This window comes from Pogoniulus pusillus, chromosome 24 (genome assembly GCF_015220805.1).
Source record: "Pogoniulus pusillus isolate bPogPus1 chromosome 24, bPogPus1.pri, whole genome shotgun sequence".
NCBI classification, from domain to species: Eukaryota; Metazoa; Chordata; class Aves; order Piciformes; family Lybiidae; genus Pogoniulus; species Pogoniulus pusillus.
The window spans coordinates 11,676,948-11,697,808 of record NC_087287.1 but is presented as its reverse complement, the minus strand read 5'-3'; the positions used below and the strand labels follow the sequence as shown (position 1 = coordinate 11,697,808).

The 20,861-nt window shown below is 36.7% G+C and overlaps 1 protein-coding gene across 1 annotated transcript in view; it reads right to left on the bottom strand.

The window, feature by feature from the left end:
- Positions 1-20,861, bottom strand: part of PIK3C2A (phosphatidylinositol-4-phosphate 3-kinase catalytic subunit type 2 alpha) — a 91,482-nt gene that overhangs the window by 6,772 nt on the left and 63,849 nt on the right. The window contains exons 7-29 of the mRNA XM_064163627.1: positions 18,338-18,458; positions 17,574-17,685; positions 16,888-16,967; positions 16,722-16,785; positions 14,133-14,276; positions 11,866-11,908; positions 11,565-11,778; positions 11,362-11,484; positions 10,004-10,171; positions 9,533-9,641; positions 8,851-8,993; positions 8,197-8,385; positions 7,562-7,655; positions 7,204-7,298; positions 6,735-6,915; positions 6,077-6,181; positions 4,999-5,091; positions 4,544-4,673; positions 3,087-3,223; positions 2,261-2,430; positions 1,514-1,670; positions 961-1,070; positions 54-261 (exon numbers count right to left, since the gene is read on the bottom strand). Coding sequence (XP_064019697.1) covers positions 54-261; positions 961-1,070; positions 1,514-1,670; positions 2,261-2,430; positions 3,087-3,223; positions 4,544-4,673; positions 4,999-5,091; positions 6,077-6,181; positions 6,735-6,915; positions 7,204-7,298; positions 7,562-7,655; positions 8,197-8,385; positions 8,851-8,993; positions 9,533-9,641; positions 10,004-10,171; positions 11,362-11,484; positions 11,565-11,778; positions 11,866-11,908; positions 14,133-14,276; positions 16,722-16,785; positions 16,888-16,967; positions 17,574-17,685; positions 18,338-18,458 — 2,990 coding nt within the window. The remainder of the gene's footprint in view (positions 1-53; positions 262-960; positions 1,071-1,513; positions 1,671-2,260; positions 2,431-3,086; positions 3,224-4,543; positions 4,674-4,998; positions 5,092-6,076; positions 6,182-6,734; positions 6,916-7,203; positions 7,299-7,561; positions 7,656-8,196; positions 8,386-8,850; positions 8,994-9,532; positions 9,642-10,003; positions 10,172-11,361; positions 11,485-11,564; positions 11,779-11,865; positions 11,909-14,132; positions 14,277-16,721; positions 16,786-16,887; positions 16,968-17,573; positions 17,686-18,337; positions 18,459-20,861) is intronic.

The following is a 20,861-nucleotide window of genomic DNA, read 5'->3' as shown; positions in this document are numbered from 1 at the left end:
ACAACAAAGTGCACAGTACTTTCGGTGAATGGAAACAGAGTTCACATACTTACATAATGCTTATCTGGGTTGTATCTCTTCTGATAGGTAAACACAGACACTTGTTTGATTCGTCCATCCTGTTTAAGAGAGTATGTTTTAGCAGAAAATGAGAGGATAGGTTCATCATTAGAAGGAAGACCTGAGAAACGCAGCTGAGCCAAATTGTGAATGAAGAAGTTAAACTTTGTGGCAACACTTCCCAGACTTGATTCAATCAACCTACAAAAGAAAAAATTCATGTCAAATACTAGAGCATGTCCTAACGCGCAACAGCCTGATTCATTCGCACCACTATGGAAAGTCTAAAAGCAACAAACCTCAAGTTCGTACTGACAAATCGTTTTTAAACTGAAAGTTTACAAGAAAGGTAGTTCTCCAAGAAGTGAAGTCTTTTCAGAGTCAGTAAAAACGTTCCCATTTTTTTACAAAATGTGCTGTTGTACTGTTTTTAAACACAGAGCAACAACTCAGTTATGCTATATATACACATCCACTTCCTACACTGGAGTGTCACATCCCTCCCTAGTGTGCAAAAACACTTCTTGGAAGACAGAACTTCTTTACATGCATTACAAGGTTCCCATCACTTAGAATCATAGAATCTTACACCACTAGTAAACAATTTAGGATGCATTCAAAATGCAAGGGTTAAACAGCCAAACAGTGATCTGCTCTCACTATTTCAAACAAAATTATTGCACAGTTACTCTTAAAGGCAAAGGATTATAGCACAAGCATTAAGCTTCTATGAAACTCATTTTATTTATGTAGTTCACTGGTACACTGTAGAATCATGAAATGTTGGTGAAACTACTCAGCTTATACAGACATGTTTGTAAATATATATTTTTTTATAGCAGAAAGATCCCATTAAGAGGATGATGCTGACAGGTATTTTAGTTTGCATTTACCCAGTACCTTGTAAAGAAAATGGTAGCTTCTGCATCTGTTGTCTGGGGCTGGAGAGCATCCTGGACATACTTCAAGTCTTGAACCCCACTTAGTTCTGGTAACCCAGAAGAAAGCATCTGCAGGATTTTACAGATTTCATGCAATAAAACCAATATAATTTTAGAATGTAATAATTAAATCTCTTAGACCAAATTAATTTGAAGCTGTACTAACTTGCTGAATGCAACAGCAATAGCCAACAATCAGCATTAACTCCCTTCACAATTTCTGCTGAGTTAAAAGCGGTTAAAACATTCTGCAGTACCATCTAGAGTATCTTTCTAGTTTAAATTCTCAGGAAACAGGTAGCTAGTAAAAGCAAAGCAAAGCAAAGCAAAGCAAAAAAAAAAAACCAAACAAACTTTAAAAAACCAAATACTGCCTCCCCACCTAAAAAGTACTTCTGGCTTTTCAGAGCATGCATTAAGCATTTTGGTAGCGTAAAAAATATACACAGCACTTAATACAATCCAGCATGAGAGATCTGTCAAGTTTTAACTGTATTTAATAAAATGATTACCAATGAAAGTAGGTTAAGGAAGAGGCTTGCATGTTTTCTTATCAAGTTGTAAGCTTGACAACAGAGATCCACAAACAACTGAAAGCGAATTGTGGGCTTTTCCCCACCATTAATGACATAAGCCATGTCTGATGTCAGCACAAAAGGCGCTCGATCCCTGGTCAAAGAACACACAATTCTGAAGTTAATTACAAGGTCTATTACTTTGTCCTGTATTTCCTCCCCGCCTCCATCCCCACTCATTAATCCATTTTACAATTCATTAATGCCATTTTACTTTTTGGGGTTGGGTTCTCAGTGCTACCTCAGATTCCCTGCACATTCACACAGTACTGGACCTATAGCAGATCTCCTGCAGCAACACTTAGAGGGCAGGTTACAAGACCTTCCATCCCTCATTTCCAGAAGCCACAACACACCAAAAGAAATGTAATGACTATGTTATCACCTGATGAAAGCATAAGTTCTCTGCCCTAGATACAAATTATCTTCCCCTACACAGAAGAGTAGTAAATACAGACTTGCTGTTCACTGTTCTGTAATGTTGACACTCATTCTATTAATTCTATGCAGGTAAAACTGAATGCATTCTGCAAATGCTGTAATTCAAGTAGAAGATACTGACTTCATGAGAACAGCCAAGAACAGGAATGTAAAGGTTGGTGCACAGAATTATAATGTTTATAAAAATATATTAAAAAAAACCCAAACACTTAATTCTCTATATTGCTTCACTACAGAAAATACCTTTTAAAGCTACCAAACATTTGTGCATGGCCCAAAAATTTCCCGAAGTCAATGTGGAACATGTGCCCTGTGTTTCGGAGCATTATATTATCGTTGTGGCGGTCACAAATTCCCAGGACATAAGTAGCTACACAGCATCCTGCACAAGAGTAAATGAAGTTTTCTGAGGCCTGGAAGAGAGAGAAAAAAAAGTGAATTGAGATCAAGTACCAGTGTCAAAACAGCATTTATGCATTCAACAGTCAACCTTAACAAGAGCAATATCCAAAGCAGACAGGACATGTCCTAAAATCTGCATTTTTCTTTTCCCAAAATAATGTTCTTCAAACAAGTAGCTTTACAAGTACCTTTAGATAACAGAATATGCACCAAACTGGTAGTTTTGTTTTACAAATAAAAGAAAAAGAGGAACAGAAGGCAAATTGCAGAAGAATGTAAACATTTCAGCAGAAAAAAAGGGGACAAGATTCGTTCTTCCTATGTCCTGGAACAACTTTGTAGCCAAAGGAAAACATTTTAAGTTTTGAATCTCATGTGCTTGTGTAAGAGGCCAGTGTTCCTACAACACAATTAAGATCAGTCACCATCCCACACTAAGTTAAATTTCAAGTAATATTGTCTATATCTAATAAAAACTCCTGATGTGAATCCTGAGAATCCAACTGGCTCCTTTTCACTTACACAAGGGATTTTCATTTTGCAAGTATAGGGAAAAAAATTAAAAATCCATTTCCCAAAGTTATATAACCAAGTCAGTAAGAATTTCGGGTTTTTTTCATAGGGTATTATTAATCCTCTTTAGAAGTTCAACACCAAAAGAAGTTACCTTTTCATATTCTTCCTCTGTGGGATTATACTTTCGCAACCATTCAGCCAGAGGCTTGTCTTTAAAAGAACCTGTTACTCCATATTCCACTTGAATTTTCCGAAGTGTGTCTGAAGCAGGAACAAGCTCTACCATGCCTTTACACAAAATACAATGAAACATGTACCAAGCCAAGTTAGGTTTACTTTACTACAATTACTTGCAGTTGCTAGAATGCACATATGAGTTATACTTTGAATTATTACTTTCTACTACCTAAACTAGTCTTGGTGTATAAGCTAATGGCAAAACATTTTGATGCTGACACTTCTCATACACTGACACTTGCTTAATCTTACAATTTCAACTGCTGCTCAGTGTTGAAACAGACCAGACTGTTATTCTGAAATAAGGCCATGGGCTTTACATGTAGCCTTATTTTGGAGATATCATTTACTGAAAACATTTTGATATCCAAATTTTAAAAGCAAAACATTTATTTGATGGTGTTTTATTTCTGTCTTGGCAAGAGCAAAGTTGTATTTTTTCCTTTTCACTTTAATCCTTCAAGTAATTTAGAAATATTAATATTAGCAGCAATAATTAAAAAAAAAACAACATGCTGTGTAATCAAGTCATCATTTGAAGTAGAAGATAAGCCACCTGTTCCCCTAAAAAGCAAGTCTTGCTTAGTTTTCCCAAGTGAAATTTCCAATGTTTCCATGTATTTAATAGTTTTCATCCTGTTGTTGTAACATCTGACTGAAGAATTAAGTCAGTCATCATTTATCCTCTTAAAGATCTTGCAGTTCCTACTGGCTAGCTCTAGAGAATCATTAAAAACTAGTAAAACAGTACATTCAAACTTAAAGCATTCTGTGATGTACTTTCTAATCTAAAAGACAGCCTCACATTTCCAAGGACCTTTAACGGCATATGACAAAACTTCTAGGAGACAGTATGTGTAATGTCACATTTTTCTTCCTTGCATACATTTCAGTACATGGATTATACTCCCTGACTCAACTGTAGCAGATTCCAAATACTGAGAAATTCAGTTTTGACTTCAATACTTTCACTGTAACTCAAGTTACAGAATCAGGATTGCAATGGCATCCTAGCTTTTATCATATGGGGTTGGAACTAGATGATCCATGTGGTCCCTTCCAACCCTGACTGGTTCTATGACTCTGATTCTGCGATATTATTTACTTGTTTGTACCACTGTTCCCCGGCAGCAGAACACTTAGAAATCTCAGTACTCAAGAGAAGAATTACAGATGTAAATACAACTCAGCCACCAGGAAATTCAGAGTAATTTAACTTGCTATACTCTTGAGTACTGAAGTTCCTTCTATAGAAGGCTTCCGGCCTTCAATTAGTTCTTGGTCCTGCCTCTGCACTGAAATTTTTCACCTTGTCAGCACGACAAGGAATTGTAGTGATGGAGCAAAGATCAGAGGCAGCTGGTCTCACACCTCGATCTTTTCCAGTTGAGAGACATTTGAAGATAACCATACGAAGATCCAGTCCTTCCTGCAGCCAGATCTTATCCATGATCTTGATCATTTGTAAAGCCAACATATCTTGTCGTAGATCTTCTCCAACCTTCAATGGAAAAAGATCAAGGTAAATTGAAACATAACATGGTTTCATCAAAAATACAACTTCAGAGATGTTAATTGTTTTACATTTCTAGGAAGTGATACACTGTGCTACTTGTCTCCTCATAGTCACACACATAGAGAGGCTACATATAAGCATTCACATGCAGTAGACTTATATTTATGTTTTACAACCTATTCAGACATTGGTTTCTAGATACAGAGAAACTAACTCATAACCATGCATACTGGTGTATGCTTAAATCGTATTAATGAAAGGCTGAATATCATTCAGCCTTTTTGTCCTCATACACATTTGTAAGGCCTACCTTAAACATCACATTAATTTCTTCTCCTAGAGGGTCTGCATTTATCAGTGCAACTTTCAGCGGTACTGCATTGGAGCTGAAGAACGAACATGCCTGCAAGTAAATCAAGTGTTAATCCTCAAAAAGGACTACTCCTGCTAGCCCAGAAAACAAGACATTCCGACAACAAGCAGGTTTGACACACAATGTGCCTATTCAGACTTCCAACACTGTAATTGTGGCAAATACGAGCTTCCTTTGAATAAAGGGCCCTTTGGCTGTTATTTGCTGAATTCTTGTCCAAAAGCCAATAGTGCTGCACAATGATGTTTGATACATTTTGAAAGGAAGAGTAATGAAGTAGATACATGTTTTATCATCAGCTTTTTTCAAAACTTAGAATATATTATAAAAGACTATTTGAATGTTTCTCTTATATCTGCTTTCAAATATATACTCAACTTAATAGTTACAGCAGAAAAGGAAAGCAAGATGAACCATGTCTCCCCACATGGGATTATATTCACTGTTCATAGGCCTTTAGATTTTCAGTCATGCACGAAGATATAATCAAGAATGTGGTTGAGCAGATACTGTCATATCTTACAGTTATGAAAAAGTGATTTACCTCCTCCTACATTATTAATTGCTGAACTTTCACAATAAAATAAAGTGACTGCTTTTCTGAATTCAGTACTTCTCTTGGACACAAATAGTAACAGGTATTTCACCTATCTACTCATTGTTTGAGCTTTATAGTCATGCTCGATCTTCTCTTTTGATTACTAGTACATAACAGAACTTTTCCATGCATGTTGTCCTCTGGTTTTACTATAACCAGGAATTATTATCTTGAAATAGAGTCTGAAGGAATAAGTTATTAGAAATATGTATTTTAATACAAGTACCTTCACTGTTTTTACACAAGCATATGTATAAATTTTATCATTTCCAGCTAGTTTTACTGCCTTGTTCCATCAGAATTTTTAATTAAAACCTTCCCCACATGAAGAGCTATCAAGCATCACTTTTAACTGTAAAAGCTTTGCCTGTACATATTTTTACAAAAAAAGGTTTTGAAACTCTGGATGTGCAGTACCTTAATATTTAGCTCTTTTGCCACAAGGCTGGGATTGAGAGGCAAACGGCATTTGTTCTTCAAGAAAAATAACTGCACGCGTTCCATACCATTTTGCAAGGCAGCCTGCAAGCAAGCAAAAATAACTGAGCTGACATTTTCTTATCTGCAGCAACGGCAGAAAACTTCTGGACAAAGATACCCTGAAGGCAACATTTTAACTCCTTGATGTCAAAGGAATGCTAGAAATTGAAACTGCTGGTTTTAAGCTAGCAGAACAATTATTAGAAAACCTACACAAGCCTGTAAGGCTTTTTGATCGAACCAGATGACAGCATCCCACTCTATCCCACTGTGAGTTCCTATTATTAGCATATAAAGAAATATCCAATTCTTTTGCATAATGGGATCGTTCCTCAGCAGCAATAGTTTTAAATCCATTTCCAGTTCAGTGTACACAGAAACCTTCCTGCTTTCTAACTCTGACACCTCACACTATCTTATGTGTCAGATGACAGATTTGACAAAACACCAACTTGAGTCATCATCTTGTTACAAGTGCAGAGTAATAGATTCATAGGCATTCCTGCATAACAGGACCAAAATGGCATTTGAGTGGATTTTTTTTAGGGTACACTAAGCCTAATCCTCCTACAGAATATTAATCATTTGCACACACCTGACGAGCAGATCCACTTGTTTGCTTCACTTTTTCTGCTACCATTCCAAAAAGCTGCACCAGTCTGGTCTGTTTCTCAAGCTCCTCTCTCAGTCTTTTTCCACAGACTGATAGAAAAGCTCCAAGAACGTGCTCATACCTTACACCAAACTTCACATCATATAGTGTATCCTTAAGAAGCCTGAAATAGAGGATTCAAGTTAATTTTTCCTGAGGAAAACACAGCAAGCAATGCAATGCAAAGACATTAAAATGTTTAATCTGTACCATATGTATGTGAAGCTATTGATATGTAGGACCAAAAATGAAAGATGTTTGTGCCTCCTAAAGCTTTCTCCTTAAAAACAGGATTGACATTTTGTATATTCTTAATTTGTGGCATTTATTGCTATGGATTATGATATTAAGAAAGAGCATTTGTTCTGGAAATACTAATCTTAGAGTAAACATTACATGAAGAACATCTTACCAATATAGGTAGTGTGCTATTCGAATGCTTCCCAGTGCCCGAGCCAAAAGAAATTTGACAAGAGCACTGTCAAGGTAGGTTTCATACTTCAATGCCTAAATACAAGGAAAAAATAATGTGTGGATTTTATTAAACACAGAGTTTTTATGACTAGTGCACAGACAGAATCACCATATACCCATAGAACAAGCACAGTGTGCCTGTCTTTAAGTCAAATTCATTTATTCAGGTTGGTTTCCATACCATGCATTAAGTTTATTCAGCACAGAGATGTGCCATTGCATTTCTGTGACCAGTTATAGGCATGCCCATCAGGTTTCCAAGAGCAAATAAATTCAGTGTAGGCAGAAAATCTTACCTGTACAAACTGAGGGAGGAAATCTGTCAACTCATCATCACTTAAGGTCTCTATCCAGTTCACAGCTGTATTTCGGACTTCCTGATCAGCAAACCTAGAAAGTCACCACAAATCCAGGTGAAGTTTATTCTGTGCATGTAGGAAGTATGTTGCTGTTGGGGTTTGGGTTGGATTTTTTTGTTTTGTTTTCATTTTTTGTTTTGTTGTTTTGAGATGGGTTAGATTAAAAAAACAAACAAGAAACAAAAACAATATGAAACTCTTAATAGCCCAGTAAAGGACCTATGGATTTGAGGTCCTTCATGACTTTAAGGTTCATGTGTGTGTGTTTGTTTAGGACAAGCATACTGATCTCTCCAAATGTCAATTTTGACAGCTTTGCTGTATAGCTTGCTCTCCTGCCACAGACTAGAAGTCAGAATCCTAAGCACCATCGCTGTTCTTTCATCACTACATGACTTGGCTGAGCCTACATGAATAGAGTACCTGTGCTTCAAAATGTTAAGAAAACTTAGCTCTTGATACAAGAAATGCAGCAACGTTTTCCACAAGAGTGCCATTTAGAATCTTGTACTGAAGCATAGCCATTTAATGCACAACACACAAAAATAACTTATTTTCATTGTTTTTCTTACTTTGAATCAAGTAGTTCCAGTGCAGCTAATGGTGATAAAGGAGGCCACTGCTGAAGTAATGAATATATTTCTGGAAGACTTGCCCAGTCCCAGTGAGGGGCACTAACCAATATTTTTGGTAGGCTACTCGTATGGCTATGACAATAATGTCTCTTCTCCCACAAAAATTCTTTATCTTCTTTTGATAGCCTGTAGACAAAAGCAGTTCAGTTGATAATGCATAATACACACCACCACTTGATTAACTCATTTACATACAGATAATTTGACATGCAAAATGGAATGGAATTCTAACAGCTATTTCCACCAGAAAGTCAAAATGAGAAGCAAAATAAAGCCCCCAACATTATAAGAGTTGTTCAAAGTTACTTTTGTCCTGTCCAAATTACAAGTTTTAGTATAATCTGAAATAAACCAAAATATTACTGTTACTTTGGTGCAGATGAGTGGAAAAGCCTGCCAGAAAAGCTTCTAAAGCATATAAACAGCCACTGCTGAAACTGTACCTGAAGAACTGCCAAACAGAAGCAGACAAGACATACTCACGGAAAGCACATGTCAAGTTATTAAGTCAAATTCAAGACAATTCAGAACAAATAAGCATTTTATAGCTTAGCCACAAATTGTCCTGCAGCTATAAAAAGGTGAACGTACCCGAGAGTGCTGTCTTTTGAGAGAATGGCCAGGAGACGTTCTCTCAATGGTTTTTCCAATGTTTCTATGGAATGATGCACAGTACTCTTTGCAGCTTGAGGAATTTTATACTCAATATCAAAAGCATGGGATGGAAAGTCAACCTGTAGAAAAAGGAAAGGAAAAAAACGAGATGATGCAATTCCTTAAGAACAGTCCCTGACAATGCTAAGCCATGCTTAACAATTTGCCTTCTCTTCCAAGTGAAATTTGGACTCTGCCTTTAGAATGAGAGGTGCTTATGTTCTGTGAAGAAACGGGAACTGCTATTGTTTGGGTCTGAACTCCCATCTTGGCATCCATTTCTATAGATCGCTTGCCTAAGATGGTCTCTCCCAGCTCTCATAGCCAAGGCAGCTCCCAATTCTCTCCCCAAGATAGTGATTCAATAACTGACCTGCACATGCTCAGGGCAGCTTACCATTCTTTGCTCTTAATGCTTATAATCACTTACACACTTGCTTTCAAATATGACTTAGCAATTTACACTCTCCTTATAATCACTTACACACTTGCTTTCAAATATGACTTAGCAATTTACACTCTCCCCAAACCATCAATTTATCTACCATCTCTCATGAAGACTTTAAGTCACAATATTCAAACCAAACACAGTCAGATAAAAGTCAGAATTATACACAACCTGCAATATTATCCTTTCCAGGTTTCCTTTCTTACTGGTCATCCCTGATGCATGATGTGGATGGGATGAGGTCCAGAGTTGCAAAAGTTTTGTCCCACAAGTTAACAACCTGAAGAAAAAAGCATGTACAGGTATTAGTGTCAGTCTCTTTACTTCAACAAGACATTAGTTATTAAAATACTAAGACCAGAGGACACTACAAGGAAACAGTTCTGAAGTATTAGTATGGTATAGGAGGGAAGTTAAAACTGAGTATGGATTTTTTGTGCAGATATAAGTAAACATCTTTAAGTAGTTCAACACTGATGTTTAGGATTATTTCTGTAACAATACAGCTTGTGATTCTTGTCTTTCTCATGCCCTAATACTATGTTCAGTGGCATAGAAGCAGTTTCTATAGGTATAGGAGTGGAGTAAGCTTCAAATAGACTAAACTGCATTAATAATCTTACCCATATTTTGGATACTTACCGCCTGAAGTCAAAAAGAGGTAGTGAAACCTGACCCAAAATTTCTGGGCCCTTTCTCTGCTTATTTGAGTCAGGAGAACTCCCACTACTTTGATTTAGTACTCCAAACAATGTTAGACATAAAACAGATTCCAAAGGCAGCTGTGAAATCTGGATGGGGAAGATTATTCTGGAAAATACAAGTATTAAAAATAAGTCAGTCTGAGGAAGGACAGTTATTAATAAGTCATAGGCCTATCCAAACAATCCACTGAAGCTTCTTGCTTTCAACAAGTTAGTTAAGACTGATGAATGAGAGCAGCATTTCCATGCAGTTACATTTCATTCCACTTTATCTCCCATACTAATACTTTGAAAAAACTGCTAAATTACATTTCTGCATTGCAGCCACATTTGGAACAACCCTTTTAAATCTTTGCATATTAAATCACATTCCTTACACAAAACCGCAGTGTCCAGCACAACCAGTCTTCCCACTCTGCTCACTATGAGGACATAGACAATTCCATGTTAGCTCACTGAGATTTAAAGTCAGCTGACAAAAGTTTTCTATCCAAACACAAGTTAAAATACCAGTACCTTGAGTACTCTCTGAAGACAGGTATTCTAGAACCTGAAACTCAGTCTTGGTCTGAAATAATTTGTCACTGAAGACTTTCAGGGTATTCCTACAGGTCGATCTCTGACCTTTAACAAGTGAGGAAAATACATACAGGGCACCATGGATTTGACCTGGTGCTCCAGTTAAGACAGCCTACCTGACAACTGCGAGGTGGAGAAGAGTAAGCTGTGTACAAACATGAGACAATATTTTCCCCTCTTGGTTATCAGATACCACTCACCATCCCCTCCTTGTTTCTTCTCTGTACACGGTTCCCTTCTCCTTTCTACCCTCTTCCCCTGCCCCACAAAGAGAATCTGAAGTTTAGTAGCTCAAACCAGATACTCTCCTGGGGTATAGTTAGATATCTGAGCACTGACTCATCTGCTGGTTTTTATAGAAATAATCCTAAATTAGATGTTTAAATTCAGACACAGCATTGTTAGGCTGTAACAACGCATACAAGCAAGCAACACAAGCTGCTCCCTTTACAAGGAATGCTGTGACCTCCCCAACTCCTTACAGTTATACACTACAAATACACGAGCATGGAGCCTGTGTCCAGCACTTCCATTCCCACTTTTAAAACACGTAGTGAAATGCTGATATTGGTCAGCAAGGTTCACGCACTGTTCTTGCAACACTTCAAATGGAATCAGAAACAAAAGTTGCTTGAATGAGTGTATTCAGCAGCTAGCTAAATAGGTACTGGCTAAACTAAAATATTTACAGAGTTTTAACATGCTGAAGTCACTTACAGTTCATCCCATTTTATCAAGTAGAAGAAGTTCTTGTATGTGCCAACCTTCTTGGACTGAACAGGTTTAAACAGATCTTTTCCATTATGGGTCAGAGAACAAACCAGGTAGTATTTTTCATAACTGGACAAGGAAAAGAAAATAAATTAAACAAACAAGAAAAGCTGAAAAAGGATGAAAGTTTTATTTAATAAGTTACTCACTTGGATACCCAGACAGGTGAAATTCCATGTGCAGCAAATATTGTGAACTGGAGATGTTCTGTGGCAGTCCATGCTTCCTTGGGATTCTTACTGTCTTCTGGAGAAACTGCTGCAGAGCTGCCACACAAACTCGTGTGGAGTCGCAGAAGGGCCTCCACTGCTCTTGTTAACTGGTCTATACTCATTTTCAGAGGGCTTTCAGGCTGAAGCGAACCTATAGTATAATTTAGCTTTAATGCACACCTTCCTAAAAGAGCCACCTGAAAGCAGTTTTTAGACATACTACAAGAACCTTACTCACCAGATGAGCTCTTGCTGGTGTCATCACCAGATTTTAAGGATACCTGCACAGTAAAGTTAGAGCAGATTTCAGTACCAAGAAATCCATATTAATTTTCCATTGCTCTGAAGTATCTTGTACAAAAATGGGGAAAGAGGCCTATATTTGGGTTTCTGTAACATCTTTTTACTCAAAGTTCTTCAGGAGTTAACTGCATTACAATTTCCATATCATGCACCAACTATTCACCAAGTTCAAGTGATCAGCTTTTGTCAAGTCTCAACTATTCTGACAATCTTTATGAGCTCTTAAAAGACACAGTACAGGGGAATATTGCTCAGTAACTTCTCTAAGATAAAACTTGGTCAGGGCTGCTATAGAAGAAAGCAGAAGTTGTTAATTATGCAACCCAGTAATTTCAGTCTGAATAGCTCTTTTATTTATGACATTTGTTAAGGTATCTATTGTAGGCAGAATTACTACAAATGTAATTTCAGTCTGAATAGCTCTTTTATTTACTCTATTTATTAAGGTATCTATTGTAGGCAGAATTACTACAAATGTACTGAATAAAACAATGTTAAACAACCTAGAACTGAACACTGAGTAGTGTCATTTTGTACTATGTGCTGTGTTTGCTTCTTGGCCTGCTAAAATGGAAGTCTAAACATGACAGTATCACAGCAATGTCTAGTCTCAGCAAGAACCCTGTTGAAGCCAAAATGTGATAAACGAATCATGGGAATTTACTCCCTTCTAATAAGGCAGAATTTCACACTAAATTCAACGTCTGATAAAACTAAAACTTTGCATGAAAACTAGGTTTGTGATTTAGAAACACAATCTAGTTACTCCTTAATACTTCAGAGAAAGTTTGTCACAATTGCTGCAGAAGAATGAAACCTCTCTTTGCACTCTCAGTGTGTTATTACTTCAGCATCTTTATCAATATTAAGTTTCAGCTACAAAAAAAATTCTTCACTCATAAAAACAATGCAGAAAAATGGGAGGGAGGGGGAAATAAAAACCACAACTTTTTTTCTTTTTAGAAAAGCTGCCTTATGTTTCCACCATACTTGTCAAGCAGTCCAAGTATTTTTGGACAACAAGATGCCAAACTTGCACTATGCCTATAATTTTCTACTTGAGAGACTGCTGTGTTCTTTTACTGTTTTGGCCTCAAAACTATTACTTTGAAAAAACATTAGAAGATAATTCTTGATTATTATTTTTGTAAGGTTTAGATACGACTGGGTCCAACCTACAGCATTTTCTTTTCTGAATGCAATTCTGCATGTCTTCATACACATTACTGTTTAAGCTGATGTCATCATGGGGCTCACAGGGTTTTCCTGCTAAAGAATTCCACTAGGATAGCACAAGGTGTTTTTTAAGTTATTTTTAAACTGTTATCTATTTCTACAGCTTTCTCCTATCAAAAAGCAAACACTGAGGAAATCTTTGATATGCTGTATTTCACTAAGTTTTCTCAATACCTCTTCTGCACTTCCCTGAAAGAATTTTAGTTCTTGTGACAGCTATATTGATGTGGTCTGACTTCCATTTGGCAAGACTTCTGCTCAGTATCACAAATACATCACTGAACTGATAAAGCTAAAAGTGAATAGAACAGCACATGAATCACTACCCTGATAAAGCACTAGAACAACAGAAATAGCATTACAAGGACTACTTAGCTTTTTCACTTGCCAACTTCTCCATCTGATGGCATTTTTTGACAATGTGACTTGAGACAGATTCTGCTCAAACTGCTCATTTTAAGGCAGTTTTATCATTGAAATCCATGCTGAGAGATTTTATTTTTGTCCAAATACTCAGAAACGTAGAAGCATGAACTACTAAGAGTCCTAAGATGATATTGCTATTTGCATAACTCCTTCACAGAAATATATGGTATAAATTCCTCCTTTAAGTATGCCTATACTGATTCTAGATGTCATGAGCTAGCTGTCAGTTTCCCTTGGTTAGCTTTAGTAGCATCTGCTGTGACACAAGGCTGTAGTTACAGAACCAGAAAACAGTATTTTGAAACTAGGTTTTAAAAAGGTCACTATTTAGAACAGAAAAGATTCCAAGAGCAAGTGATGAATGCATTAATAGCAAAGAGATGTTGAAATAAATGGAAAATGCCAGGTAAAATACAACTCCACAAACATAACCCGGACTGAACTGTTGCTGGTATTTGCAACTATCAAAGATTATGCAATACTACTTATCACTTTTTCAAAAGCATATCTCTGAATGCAATTCAAAGTGTGAAAGTTTACCTCAGTATTTTTAGTCCTGGGGAGATTAACAGCCCTCCTGAGCTTCTTTACTGATTCTGTTATTGCAGGAGTCTCTACACAATCCAATGTAGAACAGATTTTTCTGACAGTCTTAATTATGTGATCTACTGCTTTATGCTGGTTCTAATAAGGAATGTACGAGAGAACAGATTGATCTGATCACAATTGTGAAATCCAGTATTACTTTCATTTTTATTACATCTTTTAGAATTAATTGCCATAAAAATTTCATTATGAGATGAATATCTCAGTTACATTACACAGTGCTGTAACAACTTCATCAAACAAAAACCTCAGTGTTGAGAGCTTCCTTATAGCTCAGTTCCCTATGTCAAAATGTAATAGCACAGATTCCAGAATGAGATTGCAGGAAACATTGTGAGGTTTCCAACCATTTTTCTATTAAACTGTTGGCAGACAAGTATTTTCTGAGATATTAAGCTCAAATTCCCTCATGACATAAAAAAAAAGTGTAGTTTTAAAAAGGATATTCAGTTAGCATGAGAAAGGACTGCTAAAAGAAGTAGTGTTTGAATTTCAGCCCTCTTAAAAGAATCATAGGTTCAAATTACCCTTAGACTACACTACAGCTTACATAATGGAACTTTATCTTTTCTATTTCACTTTAACATGTTTGTTGCAACTTTTGCCTTACACAGTATTTTAAATGGTTCTTCCAGATGAAACAACTGCAAACTGTCATCTTGGAGAAGGAAAGAAAGGGAGGTTACCTACTGTACAGGAATCTTTTTTTGAAAGGATTAGATCAGCTTCTTATCACAGAATTAAAATGCTAGTAGGCTGCTTAAGACAAAGTCAAGATGCTCCTAGTATTCCCTTCATCCTCCTCTTCCAAAAGAAGAAAAGCCACTTATATCTAAATTATCACAGTGTTCTCAGGCTTTGTTTTTAATGTAAATTAAGTCATAATTCAATGTTCAAGAATATAAAAGAGTACAAAATTAAAATATTCACTTCAAAACAACTGTGTACTTTTTAAAGGTGTAACGTATAGGTTGTTTTCCAGAATCACTTATGAGCAGTTACAACTAAATAAAAGGGATTAGTGTAACATCCTTTTGGTAAGATGTGCACTGATTCACAGCCCCCACTCTCCTCACCCCACCAGACATTCTCATAACCTTCCTGCAAACAGAGAGCAAAGAAGCCATCTAAATAAAAAACCTCTTTGGATTGGGAGTTACCTGACAACAATTAACTTTATCCTGGTAAGCAAACAACCATAAGACAGAAGACACTGTAAATATTTAAGCCACACTTTGAAAGCTAACGCTTTGAAGATAACAGCTGTTTTGATACATGAAAAGCAACATTTCCGCTGTTATTTTCCTCACAGGCTCTCAATAAAAAGACCATAGATAAATTCTGAAGTGAACAACAACATGAAAGTGAAGGCTATGAAACTGGTATTTAGATTACTTCACCCTGTTTCATTTTGATTAGCAAGCTTCAGCTACCATACGTGTACAAGGAATAAACAAAACTCCAATTAGACAAATGCTAATATTGGGACCTATTCAGTATCCCATACAAGCTGCGTCTCTCATCCTTAATAAGACTGTAGAAAAAGTAAAACACAAGTCTGAATTGAGATGTTTTGCATTCCTCACTTCAGCCTGTGAAATGTGTTAAACAAGCAAGCTGACGCAGCTGCAAGAGCAAAGCAACAACCACCACTATATCAAGAAGCAGTAGGATCTCACTCTTCTACAAAACTGAGTTAAAAACTACTCTTGAGAACAAGGTGAATTATCACCAAGGCAATTAAGTAACATTAAACGACTATGTAAATACTGGACATCAGCTTGTTCAGACCTGCATTCCCAGAGAGGCAAAGTAGAAAGTACTGTAATTAAGTAATGAATTTCAAGATTATTCTCTAGAAACTGTTCAAGAAATACAGTTATCTGTTGATGACTTTTGGTCTCCAAATTACATTACTGTCAGGAGTTAAAGCTTCTCCTTTCGCATGTCAGTAAAGCAGGTTATCTTCAGCTAGCTTTTGCATTTGGGAAATCACTACTCCACATCCAAGTGGCTTTTAGCTACCTAATATACACACTGAAACAGACTATTATTTTGACAGCATTATTTAAAATTAGTGCAGAATAAGACATTACACTTTGTGTAAAACCTGCTTGTATGTTCCAAACACACTTCAGTTATAGCTCCCATTGTGCACAACTACTGCTCACTTCTGGGTAGATATTTATCTGTTACAAATATCTCAGTCATGGCTGACAATAACTGACATAGGCAGGATTCAGACCTCTTCCCTATTGCCATAAATTGATCTCTTTGAGCCTTTTTAAGGAAAAGATTATCTTGTGCCCCAGGACTTAGAAGATATATTTCTAACTACAATGATTAGGTAATACTCAGTTCACAAGAAAAGCTAGCAAGAAAAAGAGGAAGAGGCATCTCAAAATCCATGATTCCACATTTGGCTGTTTATTCCAATCTCAGTTTCCCCAGGAATATCTGCAAGTCTCTTTCCCAACTTTCTCATGCTACTTTTAGTTCAGCAATAACTTGAGATGAACTTACCTCATTTTTAAGAGCTATGTTAACTTGCTTGTGATACACATCAATAAGCTCTTCAACAGAAGATCTGCAAGAAATGGTAGTTGTTGAATATATGTGCAAAAGCATAGCAGTCTCAGCTAGAAATCTAGCTGTGAGCTTAATTATTAAAATGACCACATAACATTACCTTTTAATAGGTTCTCTGCAAGGCTTTTCTACTTTGTAGAGGTGTTTGGTTAAATGTATGGGTGTTCTGTCATCATCTTCCTGCAATAAAATGCTAGATATTAAGCCCAGTTCTCACCTTTCTATAATTTGCAATATTGTTTTAGAATTTTCTTTACTAATATCTGTGGAGTAGAAAAGGAAACATCTAAGGTGATCTTTTCAAAGGGGAAAAGGAATAAAAAATAACTAGTTAATTGTCTATGAAACGTCTACACACCAGGACAAGGAAAAGAGGGAACAAACAGCAATCAAGCGCCTAACTATGCAGATACCAAACATTCCTGGCTTCAACTTTGATGGTCTGAAACAGATCTAATTAAACCTCAAAACTGGTTTCAACTTTTATTTAACTCTTGGATTTTGGCTCCCTCTTTCAGGCCTCACGTTTAGTCCAAATGCTTGCACACTTTTCCCAGCTACAGTATTTGGTCTAATAGGAGAGATTATCCATATTGTAGTATTTGCCTTGTGAAAACTCAGTATGAATTTTACTTCCTCTCAGTGTAAGAGGATACAATTCCCAACACCAATCAGGCACGGTAATTTGTTAATGACAAAATGGTTACATCTCAGATTCATTACTCTCAAGCAGCCTCTCAGCCTCTTGAAGAGTTGCACTGCTGCTGCAGTTCAGGAGGTACTTACCGTTCGGGCCAGATCTCTGCATATTACACTATGGGTCAGGAGCTGCAGTCTGATTTCTGTATCCCATTTCCGACAGTTCTGAATGTATTCATGACTTCCTACACAGTGCTTACTGTTAAACAAAAGAGAACTGTAGTTACACCAAACACACACAACTTCTGAGAAAACTCACATGGAATACTGAAGGTAACCTGTTGGCTCAAAACAGGGAAAAGGTGAATCAACCTTCAAAACAGACTTCTAGATCTCATTTTAACTTCGGCAGAAGTGTCAGCACACTCTGACAAATACCTGTACTTTTACTTTACTAAAGCTCTTAACTACTGCGGCTAACTTGAAATCAAGTATTCTAACACATAAAACTCATGGGTATCTGTAATCTATTAGTTCAAAAAGCATACCAAAAAAAACCAACCGAAGCCCATGTATTATTTCAGATTATTATAAATTATCAATAGATTTTTATTCCTGGTTGCTGGGATTTGAAGAGCTACCGAAATGCTCTAGAAATATTCATCTGAAAAAACCCTGTTTGTGTCCAACACAACAGATTGACAGAATTTAAAAGGTTTCTAGGAAGGTGTTGAGAACTTACTCTGCTGTAACCCAGAGCAACTATAAAGATTTCAGATCTTGTGCAAAGCATGACTCTCACATTTTCAAGACTTCTGCTTTAACACATCTATTTGTTAAAGACAGACTTTCCAGTAACTGTGCCGTGAAAAAGCATGGAGTTAAATATTAATGAAAAAGAGTTTGCTTACTTCTGTAAAACTTCTTCTTGGCCACAGACTTTCAGGATATAGCTGCCAATGTCCACTTCCTTCAAGTCATCATGCACCCAGCAAAGTGCCTGCATTATTATAAGCTCAACAGGGGAACTCACTGTTTAAAGAAATTACATCTAGATGTTAAATATAGATCTATAGCAAATGATAGTAACCACTGTTCACTCACAAAATGGAGTCAATGAAATTTATTTTTATGCTTGTAGGGCAAGCTCTTCTAAACTTTGTAGTTTGAGATCTTCACTTTTTTTCTCACAAAGGCAAGCATCTTCTAAAATCTGCCTGTTGTTTAAGAAATTAATAAATCCTTTTTAAAACAGAGTAGAGTGTTGTGACTTGATCAAAAGCACAAAAACCACTCTGCAGTCTGTTTTACAGGACTTTTTATAAGATACCTCTTTTTTTTTTCCTAATTATATATTTGCCTTATTTAGCCATGACTTCAAAGAGGTAGATGATCCCAGAGGTGCTTGAAATTTAAAAATCATTAACTGAAGAGCTGGAAATGGAACTTCTCTATTCTCTCTGCCTGAGGAAGTTAGTATCAGCTGTAGTAGAGGCTAATACTACTGAAAGTCCTTTTTTCCTTTTCCTTTCCATTTGCCTAGGGTAGTTTCCACATTGTGTAGATCACATCTCAGCAAGCACAACCAAGCCTTTGGCACCAACTAGAAGTACTTTCACATCAGGCTCCAGATGTTCTTTTTTTGAAAAAACAGTTTCTTTTCTACCCAGCAACTACTAAGCAAAAGCAGTAATCCCAGTCAACCCCCAAATCCATTTGCTCACAGCCACAGAGACATGCTTTAACACCATAAACCTTTTAAGTACAAAATGCTCTCTACCCTTCCCTCCCTAGCTTCTCATCTTCTTCTTTTAATTATTTACAAACAATGCCACTAAGAATCTCAAAAGTCTGGGGGGGTGGGGGGGGAAATCACTGTATAAAAGCATTTTAATATTTTCAACAGGCTGTCCAGAATTTTTATTTTCCCTTTCAGAGATCTTAATCTTTCTGAATCATCTTTTTATAAGAAAGAAATGTTAATGTTGTGCTGGGTACAGAGAGGTTATGCACAGTAATATCTTTCACAACAGAAATGCTTCATCTCATTAATACATGACTAAGTTCCACAAGCACAGAGGTATTTGATAACGTATGTAAAATGAGTATGTGGAAGTCAAGAACAAGGAATGCTAAGAAATATGAATTCAGGAACACCAATACACTAACTAAGACTATGAAAACTTTTTTTTATCTAGACTTAAACAGCTGTACTACCATCAGCACACAATATGGCTGATGGGGCAAAGAGATGCAATAACAGTTTACGTGACAGTCACAGGCTGCGCCGGTGAAGGACTGACAGTCCTGCAGAGTCCAGTTCAGTAATGCAAAAGTAAGGTCACCACCTTTTTCTCACTCTCTAACCAAAGACATTAATTCCTCTGCACAATGATTGCTTGGGTAGACTTGTACTTCCATGTAAAGACTAATAAATTAATGCAGAAATAAATAGGTATAGAAGGAAATATACATAAGGTCTAAAACTACTTTTTTTCCTCCTGGGCCCTTTCTACAGACTGAGTTGTCAGAACACTGGCAGGATGCAGTTCCTTCTAAGCAGAACAGAAAGCCATACTAAAGTAATTCTAGCATTAGGATGCTAAGGTATGCAATTATATGATCAAGAACTAAAGGAATGAAATGAAGAATTAAATATAATTAAAGAAAAGAACTTTCAATACACCTATTACTAGTCACATATGAGCTACTGACACCAATCTTTCACTAGCTACAGGAGATGAGTAGTTTAACTGTTATTAATTCCAGTACCAGAAAAGGAAGACAGCAGAAAGTGCAAAGCACAAGATATTTAAAGCTAGAATGGGAAGCTGTAGTATTTTAGTTACCCTAACAAAGCCTTTTGTAGGAAAGGATTAAGCCTGTACTACCAGGAAAGTGTAAATCAGAAGGATGAGGAGCAGAAAAACCCTTCCTAGGCTACACTTACAGTCCACCTTCTTTCTTAACAGTAGAGTATTAAATACAGCAGGGTAACTGTAAGGCCTAGCAAATGAACACAGAATGAAACCACGGAGAACTCATTTTCCAATACAGCAGCTAGATTGAGTGGGTAAAACAGTTACTCTGAGCCTTTTGAGAACAAGTGACTTTAAAGCATTACAGAGACCCAAACGATGAAAAACTCCAGCGTGGCACAGGTGAGACAGTATTACCAGGTGACACTGTGTGGGAATGGGAATAGACACTGGAGGAGTACAGAGACTAAGCAGTATATTGTTCCAGTGGTATTATCAGTTATTCTATCACCAAGGATTGCCAAAAGTTGACAGCACCCAGAATTATAGCCTTCAATACAAATGTACTGTGCAGTCTTAACTACAGAGAGAAAATTTATGCACAATAAGGCAAGCCTAGAAGCTCCACCCCAAACTAATACTCTTATATACTCAAAAAACTGGGGCAGCTACCTGA